We start from the raw sequence: 13,247 nt of genomic DNA, 5'->3' as shown, positions 1-13,247 counted from the left end.
CCTTTTATCCTGCACATATTACTATTAATCTTTTTTTTTTTTCTAAACAAAGATCTTTATAAACTTCAGTATTAGAAGAGCTCCTCAATGCTGGCTCTGCCAGTTTCTTTCATGCCTACCCTACCCAAGTGAGCACAACAATGTCATGACATTTAAGTTGCCCTACTCAATTCATCTGGTCATTAAATGTTCCTAAGAGTAATGCCAGGAGTGAGGGAGGCATTATTTCTGTACCCCATTAAGGCTATTGACACAACAATGCTTCATGAATATTTTCATGTTTCTGCATGATTTGTTTTCCTGAGCAAAGTAAAATAACATGCTATAATGTCTCCTTTTCCCAGAAACATGTATTCTTCAGTGCTCTATTTCCTCTTGCCTCCTATTAGTGGAGACACATCTTTACATTTTATGGGTAAATAAGACCTGGAGCCATCTGTTTACATTCCAAAGAATTATAAAACATTTGGGAGTAAAGGCTTCTCTCCCTCTCTCAGGAAGTGAAGAGGGCAGCATGTAGCTTATATAAACTCCCGGATTCATAATTTCAGGGCTCCTCTCCCATAGTTCAAAACAAAACAAAAAAACCCTTTTGCACATGCAGGGTGAACCTGGCTCTCCTCACACTGCCCTGATGGAGAACAAGCAGGGGGAGTGGGAGAGGAAGAAGCAGGCTCATAGTGGAGGAGCCTGATGTAGGGCTTGATCCCATAACGCCGGGATCACGCCCTGAGCCGAAGGCAGACGCGTAACCGCTGTGCCACCCAGGCACCCCTAAAAATACTTCTCATAAGAAACTACTACTTAGAACAAAAAGTTGAAAATAATACTAGTAATGTGAGCACAAACCAACAAAAGAAAATATCAATGCTAACACTTCTACCCTCTTAACAGGCTCATTAGGAATTAAACACAATAATTAAATAAGATTTGACAAGAAGTTACTCCTTTCTATGAAAGACACCAAATACTCAAGGCAATCTTGAAAAAGAAGAACAAAGCTGGAGTTACCATGCACCTGGATTTCAAACTATACTATAAAGCTATAGTAATCAAAATAGTATGGCACTGGCACAAAAACAAACACATAGATTAATAGAGCAGAATAGAGAGCCCAGAAATAAACCCATATTTATATGGTCAGTTAATCTATGACAAAGAGGGACAGGATATGCAATGGGGAAAATTATACAGCTACACGCAAAAGAATGAAACTGGACCATTTTCTTGCATGATATACAAAAATAAGCTGAAATGAATTGAAAACTTAAGACCTGAAAACCATAAAATTCCTAGAAGAAAACAGAGGCAGTAAGCTCTTTGACGTCAGTCTTAAAAATATTTTCTTGGATCTGTCTCCTCAGGCAAGGACCACAAAAGCAAAAATAAACAAATGGAACTACATCAAACTGAAAAGCTTTTGCACAGTGAAGTAAACTATCAACAAAATGAAAAGGCAAACTACTGAACAGAAAAAGATACTTGCAAATGATATAGTCATTCAATAAGAAGTTAACGTCCAAAATACTCAAAAACTTCATACAATTCAGTGTCAAAAAAAACAAACAATCCATGGGGCGTCTGGGTAGCTCAGTCAGTTGAGCGTCTGACTCTTGGTTTCAGCTCAGGTCATGATTTCAGGGTCCTAAGATTGAGCCCTGCATCGGGCTCTATGATCAGTGGGGAATCTGCTTCTCTCCCCCCCCCTGCCCTCTCCCTGCTTGTGTATTTCTCTCGGTCTCTAAAATAAATAAATAAGTCTTTAAAAAAAAATCCAACTAAAAAATAGGCAGAGGACTTGAATAGACATTTTCCCAAAGAAGATATACAGATTGCCAACAGGTACATGAGAAGATGGTCAACATTACTAACCATCAGGAAAATGCAAATTAAAACCACAGTGAGATATCACCTCACACCTGTCGGAACGGTTATTATCAAAAAGACAAGAAATAACAAGTGTTGGTAAGGATGTGGAGTAAAGGGAACCCTTGTGCTCTCTTGGTGGGAATGTAAATTGGTTCAACCATTATGTAAAGACAGTATGGAGGTTCTTTAAAAAACTAAAAATAAAACTACCATATGATCCAGCAATTCTACTTCCAGATATTCAAAGAAAACAAAGACACAAATTCGAAAAGATATATGCACTCCTATGTTCATTACAGTATTATTCACAATAGCCAGGATATGGAAGCAGCCTAAATGTCTGATAGATGAATGGATAAAGGAGATGTGATAACCACACGCATGGAGCCTGTTTTGTGCAGCCTGTATTAGTATGAACATCCTTAAAGAACTGATACTGAAGGATAAGCTGGTATACATATATGACTATTCAAATGACCAAATAGCTCTACAAAACCAGATGCAATCATTTAGATAGTATACTATCATTTAAGCACACTTATAAAGTTTATAAAACTTAACTCTTATTCTGAATATAGTCAAGAGAAGCAAATTAACTAGAAGCATTTCTAAAAGCTCAATTTGATTTTATAGAATTTTCCTTTAGTCTCAATACTCTTTACCCATACCCCATATAAAATTGTTATCTATTAAGTACAAGAAAATGTTCCTATTTATTTGATTATCTATTTTTCCTTAATCTCAGAGTCATAAGTTTAAGCTTCACGTTGGGTTCCATGCTGGGCATGGAGCCTGTTTTTAAAAAAGTAAAAATAAAAAACCATCTCTAAACTAATCAAAGTCTCTCTCACACACAAATTGTGTGTGTGTGCATGTGTGTGTGTGTGTGTGTGTATGCATGTGAAGTAACCCAGGGATGGGAGACTGCTCTCTTCTCTTTTAAAATTCAATCAGGGGCACCTGGGTGGCTCAATCGGTTAGTATTGGACTCGGTTTTGGCTCAGGTCAGGTCATGATCTAATGGGCCGTGAGATAAAGCTCAGTGTTGGGGCTCCATGCTCAGCAGGGAATCTGCTTGAAGATTCTCTCCCTCTGCCCCTCCCCCACTCATCCTGCAGGTGCTCTCGCTCTTGTAAATACATACATTTTTAAAAAAATATTCAATCAGGGTGCCTGGGTGGCTCAGTCAGTTAAGCATCCAACTCTTGAGTTCAGCTCAGGTCATGATCTCAGGGTCGTGAGATCAAGCCCCAAGTCCGGCTCTGTGCTCAACAGGGAGTCTGCTTGAAATTCTCTCTCCCTTTCCATCTAAAGTAAATAGCACAGGCATGAATGCTCTAAAATGAATTTTTTTTCCGATTTTTTAATTTATTTGTCTGAGAGAGAGAGAGAGAGAGAGTGAGGACAAGCAGGGGGAGCTGCAGGCAGAAGGAGAAGCAGGCTCTCCACTGAGCAAGGAGCCTGATATGGGACTGATCCCAGGACCCTGGAATCATGACCTGAACCAAAGGCAGATGCTTAAACAACTGAGTCACCCAGGCGTCCCTCTAAAATAAATCTTAAAAAAAAAGTTCATTCAAATAACTGAGGGGCTTTACTTTCATTGAAACATTTTGTATTTATCAGCTCCTTCAATTAGAACTATGAAAAATATTACTTAAGTATAACAATTATGAAAAAGGCTTTAGTTCTGTGATACCCATGAAAGGTAGACTTCTAAAATGGCTGGAAGATTCTCACCCACTAGTGTACTCACCTTGTATCAAATTTGTATGACTGGAACATGATTATCTTATCTTATGTGGCAAATGGGATTCTGCAGATGTAATTAAAGTTGGCCTCTAGTTAATCAAAAGGGAGGCATCTCTTTCTGCCCATGGGTTTTGTCCCCGTGTTTTAATTAAATGACCTTTTTTTGCACCAAAACAAAAACCAAACAACCCACAAAAAAACAAAACAAAAAAAAACACACACACACACCAAAAAAACACAAAAGGGAAATTACCTCAGTGGATCTGAGCTACTCACATGAGCCCTCTAAATCTGGGTCTTAAAAAAAAAGAATAAAAAAAAAATTCTGGGCCTGTCAGAGAAGAAATTTAAGATTCAAAATGTGAAAGTAATTCTGTTGAAGGAGCAGACTGCCATTTTGTGGAAGGCCACATAACAGGAGACTGGAGAGCTCAGAAAACAGTCCCATCAACAGTCAGCAAAAAAAGAGGAACGTTAGTCCCTAACGACCTGAATGTCTAGGATAGGACAGTACTCCCGGCTGATACCTTGATTTTAGAAATGTGCTTCTGAGCAGAAAACCCGGTTGGTCTATGCTCAGACTTCCAACCTACAAAACTGTGAGCAAATAAACAGGTGTTGTTTAAAGCTGTTAAATTTTTAATTTGCTATGCAGCAATCATATATATAAAATGGGAAGGGAGTGAATATGAAGTGGGAATTGAAAAAAGGAAGAAAAACTAGTGGGAATGATCTATGAAGCTTTCATTTTGTATACTGCAGTGGCCTCCATATTGGGGTGTTTTCAGGATAATCTTTTAAGTATCCAACAAAACTACTAAAATTCTAGCTGTATATTTCTCATTTTTAAAAATTTACTTCTGGGGTATATTCAGTAATAACATATACAATGTTAATACATGTAGATGATCTGTAAATGTTGCTATACTTAGAGATGCTGATTAAAATAGTTTAGAGGGACACTTGTCCCTCAAAAGATGTCCTGCCCCACTTTTACTCCTTTTACACATTCTAAATGAAGTCTAGTACTAAATTCTCCTCAAAAGATGTCCTGCCCCACTTTTACTCCTTTTACACATTTTAAATGAAGTCTAGTACTAAATTCTCCTCAAAAGATGTCCTGCCCCACTTTTACTCCTTTTACACATTCTAAATGAAGTCTAGATCTATACTAAATTCTCCTCAAAAGATGTTCTGCCCCACTTTTACTCCTTTTACACATTCTAAATGAAGTCTAGATCTATACTAAATTCTCAAATTATGCAGTGTCTCTTTTGGCATCATGCAATCCTAAGGTCTTTCTGGATGCTTCTAAGGGCGCTAGCAAATTAATTTTATTGACTAAAGCAAAGTTTGAGAATTACTATTTGAGGCATTTGTCAAAACAGAATCCCATGTTTCTTCCCTACTGATCAAATTTAGTAGTTCTAGGGTGACCTGGATATCTGTTTACAAACTGTTTAAATTCTTCTCATTTTCATGTAATTTGAGAAACTGGGCACCTAAGAATATATACCAAGTTAGCATAAGAAAAGCGGGAAACATGATCTTTGGGAGAGACCTGTATTTGGGAAAGATAACTACAATTCCTTAAAAATAGAACCATGAGATGTCCATACATACGCTACAAAATACCAAGTTGGGAAATACTAGAGTTTATCTTGCTTCCAATATTTACACGAGATGTGTCATTTTATTATGTGCTATGCTTAGTAGGCATTCAAGTTTTTGAAATCCAGATGTGCTGTAAAGAAGTAATTTTGAAGGATTTTTTTTCCTGAGATGGTATTGTGAAATGGTAAGCAAGCAATCTCTGCACCACATGTTCTTGTTCACCAAATTTATTGTTGAACATTCAGAACACCAGATTACAACAGATCAAAAAGAAAGCACCAAAAATCGCTACACATTAATACCTGAGCAAAGACTGAAGGCAAATATTCATCTTTGAAACCCCACACCAAAACGCTGAAACCAATAAAAACATACACAACACTCTAGAGTATAATAGCACTTTCTGTGAATCACAACCAGTTAAACGTAATAATGTTACTTATATAAAAAATTCACACAAAATCACACATGTGTATTTCATACACTATATATTATACAAAGTACTGGAGAAAAATCATGCATATTTAAATGGAAAAATCTGCAAGGTGACAATCATTTTTCAGTATATGCTACAGGACAAGCTCCCTTGCACTAAGTATTGTTACTATGCACTGCATTTTCTGGATCTGAACAAAAATATCAATTTGCAAATAAAGGATTACTGAGTTTATTTCAGCATAATACATAGTTTGTACTTTATAAACTTTTAACTATGAAAATGGGTGCAGGTTGACAGCATGTATTTTATTACATTTCCTTGCCTAAACTATTTCCATCTCAATTTTCACATGTTTTAAGGAAAGACATGTTTTCTTTCTACTTATTTTTAGAGAAACCAAGATTTTTGTCTTTGGGGGAAGGTAGTGGAGGTGAAATGGGAAGAAGAAATATGTTGGGTTTATGTTCAAAACTGAAAAATATACAACAAATTCTGAGTACACAGAGATGTGGGCACCTTTAGCAGAGACCATGATGTCCTATGAATTGAATAATTTGTCTTAAAAGAAATTATATTATTTTTAACTAAGCACAGTAAAAATACAAGTCTTTACATAAAAAAAAAACCAATAACAACTGAAACCAGTTCTCTATCTTAAAAATAATTATTGGGAAGGAAACAGAGAAAAGGGGGATAATAATGTTTAAAAATCTGAGTTTAATTACTGAAAAATCATTATTGGGTAAACTAACTTTGATATTCAAATATGAGCCTCAATAATCTGAGGAAAAATAAGTATAGGTCTTAGGGAAGAATTCATGTCTTTGACAGATTTATTAAAAGACAAAAAATGATATTTGAAGATTTTTCCATGTGTAAATAAGTGTAAAACAGAAGTGCCACCACCTTTTCCTAAAATATATTTTCAGAAACTTTAGCCAAACTTACTTTTCTACATCTACGAAGTAGAAGTCAATTTTAACTCAAAATGAGAACTCCGGAAATTAAGGGAAGTCTCTAGAGCAAAAAAAGAAATACTGGTCAACTTTAAAAATGTTACTTCATCAACCTCAGAGAAAAAAACTGGGGGCCAATTTGAGAAGACCACCCATATTAAAATATACAGTTATAAAACTGCAGGGCATTCCTTCATTTTAAGGCACAGTCTGTTTTATCCTAACAACTATTATAAATTCAAGGTCACAGTGATCATATGCATTCAATTTTGGTCTGGTTTCTCATGGGTATGTTGCTACATTTAGTCATAAGTTTAAGAAACTAATACAATCACTTCAAAATAATATATTTAAAGTCATTTTTACATTTTAAAAAATGTAAGTACACAATACAATTTCCTAAATCACATACACTAAAAATTGGGAGATATTTTTTCCCCTCTATAGTGGAGGAAGAGGTTATTTCTACCAACATTTCAACAAATACATATTTGATTATGTAGACAACATGGTTATATTAAAATACAGGTACCTCCTATGTAGGATAAAATTATTTAACACAAAGGAAAAACTCATTCCAAAAAACAATGTTAACTGACTTTTTAGGTCTTGTACATTATCTTTTCACTAATTTCCAGTCACTACTAGTTAACTGGATGGACTGTCACTAAATCAAGGCCAAACAGTTTAATATTTGGTTTTCTCTTGCCTCTTTATTTGCAAGGCTACTTTTGCAAACTGCATCAACTTTACTAGACAGAGAAACAATAAGTGACATTAACTGATGGGGAAAACTATATGAGGGACTGAAATTCCCTTTGAGAATTTCTATAGGGGTGAAATTAAAGAATTTCAATCAGATAAATGTGAGTCTATCATTTTTCTACTTCTCTATCATGAGTATACACCCATCAATGTTAACACTTCAGCATTAACACCATTGTTTATATTTTCTGTTAAAATATGCATTTTAAAATGTTTATTTCATTGTACTGTTAGGATCTAGTAGATATTTTTCCCCTTTGAAACATGTGATTTATAAAGGGACTGAATGGAAATACATAGAAAACAAAACAAATTCCATAGTAAACGAGAGACACCTGTACTAAAAATAATCTGTACAACAAAATTTAAAGTTTTACACAACAGAATGAATCTGTGATGAAAGATTACTTCAATTAACAAAAGATCATTATTGAGTAAATTAAGTTTTAAACTCAATAAAATCAGAGAACATTATTCCATAATTCAGATAAAATAGAATATACTATGGTATATTATATATATTCAAAGAAAAATTTGGGTATGGAATTTAAGTTTTGATGATTTATATATTTAATACTAAGCCCCAGATGAAAAATACTGAAAATATTTCTTACTTTAATCTCAATATGTTAAGAAAAATTCATTGGCACAAATATCTGGAGGTATTTTACAGTTTCATTTAGCTTTGGTGGCAAAGTGTGTTTTGCTAACCATATGAATACAGTTATAGTTTTCAATGCAGAGGTTTATGCTAAAAAAATTTAAATGTGTTTTTTTTCCCTGTAAAAGGGATGTAAAAAGTCCAATATGAAACAAGTGCAACATGAAATACAAAATATACCTATAATTTCGGCTTATGAACAGTTAACAGTTCTATGCTTTGTCTATAAATCTTTTACTAATAACATTACTTGAATACAAATACTAAAAACAAAAATAACATTAAAAAATAGTATATGAACTTTACAAAACTGGCTACTTTTTAGCTTTCCTAAATTAAGATTAAAATTCAAATACGCAAACAAATTTACACTAACCAAAATACAATAACAAATACAGTTTTTTACAAGTATTCAAAGTTACAATGTACAGAATCGGTACAGAATAATTTTGATTCATATATATCAAGTCCTATACAAAGTCATCAGAAATTGACTGGTTACTTGACATTTCAAACCATAGTCATTTTTGGCAGCATAACATGCCAAACACTTTTAGAAAGTCCTGTACTTGACTTAAAATTTTCAACCACAGACAATGTAATCAAGATGTAGCTTAGAATATCATTTAACTTTTGAAAGACATATATTATTGATTCAGGTGTACTGTTACATTTAAACTATTAATGAAATAAATTAGTCTATTCTATTTCCAAACTTTATTCTGTTCTTAAAACTGCTAATATACAAAATTCAGTCTTCTATATTCATAATATAATTTATCACAAAAATGCAAATTCTTAACCATTTACAGTACACATATTCAGATTGGGATTACTGACCTGACTTTTCTTTCCTATCATCCTTATTAAAAGTAAAGAACACAAGTAGCCTCACAGACTTCCTATTTCCTCAGGCTGTTGAAACTTATTGTGAAAGAATGCATGTGTATTATACATAAATAAAAGCTCATCACAGACATTGAAATGCTGTCCTTCGTTCAAAAAGAGATAAAATTTTAGCTCCTAATCATCTATTTCGTAAAAGTATCTTCTATATTTACCTTGTGTGGCAAGGAAGCTTTCTGTCTTTTCTTTTCTTTCCTTTTTTTTTTTTTTTTTAAGATTTTATTTTTGAGTAATCTCCACACCCAATGTGGGGCTTGAACTCACAACTCCAAGATCAAGAGTCACATGCTCCACCAACTGAGCCAGCCAGGTGCCCCACATAATACAAAGATACTTTTAATACTTCCTGGGAGTGCGTCATGTTCTCCAAATTGACTCCCCCGTGAAAAACCTCACAAGGTATCTAGTTTCCTATGATAGGTACACTGAGAAAACAAAAAGTGATGATGAAAAAATAACAGATGCCTAGTCATATAAAACATATTTAAAAAAAATTTCCCAACTGATTTTAATAATAGTTTACTAAATTTGTAAGTGCAGCACTGTAAAGATTTATACTAAACCTCCTAATAAAGAAGACATTACACTAATTTAGACCTAATGCCTAAAATGAAAATACATGTCAGTTAACTATCTGGTGATTCAGGAATCAAGTCCTAGTTTATCCCATAATCTTTGTGTTTCTTCCATTTTCCCTCCTTTTTTCCCCCTGGCCACTACGTGTAAGAGGAGCTACTAAGCAGTGAGGTAAAATAAATATACTATGCTATGAATGACAAGGCTGAAGCATTAGGAGAAGTGTAGCACTAGATAATGAACAAATCATATAATTTGCTTCATTTAAGTATGTGTGTGTGGTGGAAATGTGTACCGTCTGCACGAGTGATAGGATAATCAACAACAAACATTTACTAGGCCTAGTATAGTTCTTTATTTTTCTTTACTGTATAATCATGTAGATACCACAGTGTAGTTCAATCAAGAAAAGGTATTCCATTAGACACATGTGAACTTATCTGACCAAAATATGAAAAAAAATTAAAGATTAATCAATACATGATCAATATATACTGAAGAAACTCAAAATCAATGTGAACCAGGCAAGAATGGCTTTTTGAGACCACTATTTTAAATATTTTCATTGTGGTGACAACCAAGAAAGAGTTAGTAGAACCTGTTTAATTTCTGGCATGAAAAAGTTCCAGAAAAAAGAGGTTAATGTTTTCTACCATATTATCAGTTCCAAATTATACTAATAACTCCATCTTAGGTTTTAGAAACACTAAAAGTACTCAGTATTTTTTCTGTTTGATCTATATGTTTGGTTTAGTTATAGGGTCCAAGAGTAATTTTTGTAATTTTGATCTATATGTTTGATCTAGTTATAGGGTCCAAGAGTAACTTTTGTAACACAAAACTGATAAATTCAAATTCTAAATAAAAATGTTATAGCACTCAAGCTCAGAAGTTTCCTGAATTGAATAATCTGTAACTGCCAATAAACAATTTCATTTTTAGTAACATTTCTAATAAAGCTGTACTGTTTTACCAGCTAATAATATAAGTTGTAAGCATGGTAGAAACAACGTATAATTTAAAGATTTGTTCCCCAAGTGACAGAAACATCAATTTCCCTTATCTTCAGACAGAGCCCACTTATCTCTGTTAGTTATTTGGGCTTAACATGCATCAGGATTTGATAAACGCCCTGTCAAAGTGTGTGTGTGTGTGCGTGTGTGTGTGTGTGTGTGTGTGCGTGTGTGTGTCTGTGTGTGTAATGGCTAAAGACCCAACCTACTGTTGTTTATAAAAATGTTTAATTAGAATCCTTTTTATAGCCCTAAAATGAAATATTCTGTTGGAATAAATAAGACTTTAGCACTTGATAACTACACTCACATGAAAATTGTTTAGTGAGAATTAGTGTGCCTCGTCTGCTGTTTAAAAAGTTAATCTCCTACTCACAAATGAGAAATTTAACCTTCTTACATTTTATTCATGAGCAGTACTGACTGAACAAGGAGACTTTAGATCATATAAACTCAATGACTGTGGCTGTCAACTGAAGATACAAATTTAATGAATTTTCTAAAGTTCTTTCTGTATATAAACATAAGTTTAAATTCAGAAATAAATGACACGTTTAACCTGTAATGTAAAAATATGATAATATCAGAGAAAAAAAATAAAGATACAAATGTATATAAAACTTATTTATGAATATATGAATAGGTAAACATAAGCAGATATGTCCTTATTTAAATATACACGTGGTATGCCATGGGACAAGTGTATAATAAACTCTCTTTCCTTTCAGATATTGAACAAGCATTTTGTATTTTATCCTTGTGCTACCTCTCTCAAATGAGAGCCTGAAATGTCAGCCATGTCTACTATGAGGTTATGCTTCCCTTTAACGATCTCCATAAGTGAAATATAAATACTGAACAATAGGCATGAGGTTGGGAGAGACAAATGGAATCATATAAACTTATAACCCTCACAGAAGATACTGAGATCCTCTTCAACTGATGCTAAAACAGCAAGGACCTGAGCAATAACTGAGAAGTGAAGTGAGGTAACCCTCCACAGGCAGTAACAGCTGAGAGGTTGAAATGGAATCCAGATGCAATTGCTGACAAAATGAATTTGGTACTCTAGGACATTCCTAGGTACTAACAAGGACAAAAGTTCACAAGTATTACTGGGATTTAAGGGCTTACTTGAACGGTTTTGGGTATATGGAACATACACATCTAAAGGAAGGGCTCCATGAGCCAAGTATACTTCAGCCTGAGTTTATTATATCTTAAGGCAAAGATACCTAGCTCCATTACCTACTCTTCTGTAGCTAAAAGTGAGCTGAAGTCTGAAATGAAATAGAAGTATTACTCTTTTCTGTCAAACCAAGGTAATCACTTTGGCAAATTAAGATGCCATTGTTAAAACTAGTGGCTAAAACCTCCAATTTATTTAAATATACTGTTTATACTTATGGTATTAATGGGTAACGGTTATTCCATTAATAGCATAATTTTACATATCAAATGTAGTACACTACTTGATCATGCTGACATTTTTTTCTACAGTAGACAAAAACTGTGCAAACCTAGAGTTTTTGCTGACCACTGGAATTTAGTTATTTTAAAAATCCATCATGATCTGAGGCACTTTTGGCAACCATGGGGTCAATGAATTAAATAAAATGGTATATATTGAACAACTGTACTTCTCCAACACCAGTAAGTAAATATCTGGGACAATTTTCTTTAAATTTAACAAGAGATTTAATAGTCTCCTGATATTCACCAAGAATAAAAATAAGATCTGTATTTGAAAAGTAGTGAGAAAATTTTGAGTTTTGAGTTTAAATTATGTTCAATTTTCCATTGGTTACCAAGAAAACATGTCTCCTTAAAATTAAAAGTTGTATTTTCATAGATGTAAAACAAAAGATCCGCCTTGTTCACTGTGGCTGCCAAAAACTGACCAAAGACTCTTTGAGATTATTTAATTTTTGAGAAACCAAACAGTTGTGAATTTCATTGATCTTTTTCTTTTTCATTCATCTTTTAAGACTGATTTCTCAATATGCATGCTGTAGCAAATACAAAGTAACTGACTTTTCAGAAGAAAGTTTGATGAAATGAGCAGAATGCTTGAGTTGAGATTACAAGCAATGCTACATTTACTGAGTATTTAGAAGATCTCCAGTATGGCCAATCTTAGCGGAATAGCTGATATGCAGAAGTCCTCAAAAACAGTGGCCACCAGACCCTTTTACTAATTTTTCAAAAATGACTAGTACATAGATGCCATACCACAAAACAAAACCATGCTTCAACTACTTTTCTCAAGCATTATAAAACTAATTTCTTATTTTCAATATTGTAAAAATAGACTGGTCTTCTCCAAAGGATCTCGCTGTCCACATTGACGAATCTGTGCATTCCCTCTTATTACTGACCCTAAAATGTATAAATTATTTTTATCATTCCTTAAATCCAGTCTTACATAAAGTTGCATAATGCATGGAGTAAAAGAGGAATGAAAATGAAGCATGGAACCCTGTATAAATGTGCTGACCCAAAAGCAATTACACCAACAGCCAGAGGAAGTGGAAATTGTGAAGTAATCTTCAACAATTTACTGTAAAGAAACAAAGAAATATACATTACTAAACTACACTGTAGGAAAACCAGAATATGCTGATCTTTTATACAGTTTTGAGAAACTGTTCTAAATGATGTTAGATGAAGTAATTTTTCATATAATGAATTTAACT

At 33.7% G+C, this 13,247-nt stretch overlaps 1 protein-coding gene across 1 annotated transcript in view; it reads right to left on the bottom strand.

The window, feature by feature from the left end:
- Positions 1-5,446: 5,446 nt before the first annotated feature.
- PGAP1 (post-GPI attachment to proteins inositol deacylase 1) overlaps positions 5,447-13,247 on the bottom strand; it is a 76,712-nt gene continuing 68,911 nt past the window's right edge. Inside the window, exon 27 of the mRNA XM_008687298.2 lies at positions 5,447-13,111. Coding sequence (XP_008685520.2) covers positions 12,973-13,111 — 139 coding nt within the window. The 3' untranslated portion in view covers positions 5,447-12,972. The remainder of the gene's footprint in view (positions 13,112-13,247) is intronic.

Source organism: Ursus maritimus, unplaced genomic scaffold (genome assembly GCF_017311325.1).
Source record: "Ursus maritimus isolate PB19 unplaced genomic scaffold, ASM1731132v1 scaffold_1, whole genome shotgun sequence".
In the NCBI taxonomy this organism is placed as follows: Eukaryota; Metazoa; Chordata; class Mammalia; order Carnivora; family Ursidae; genus Ursus; species Ursus maritimus.
The sequence above is the reverse complement of the archived record's forward strand: the minus strand, read 5'-3'. Positions and strand labels throughout refer to the sequence as shown.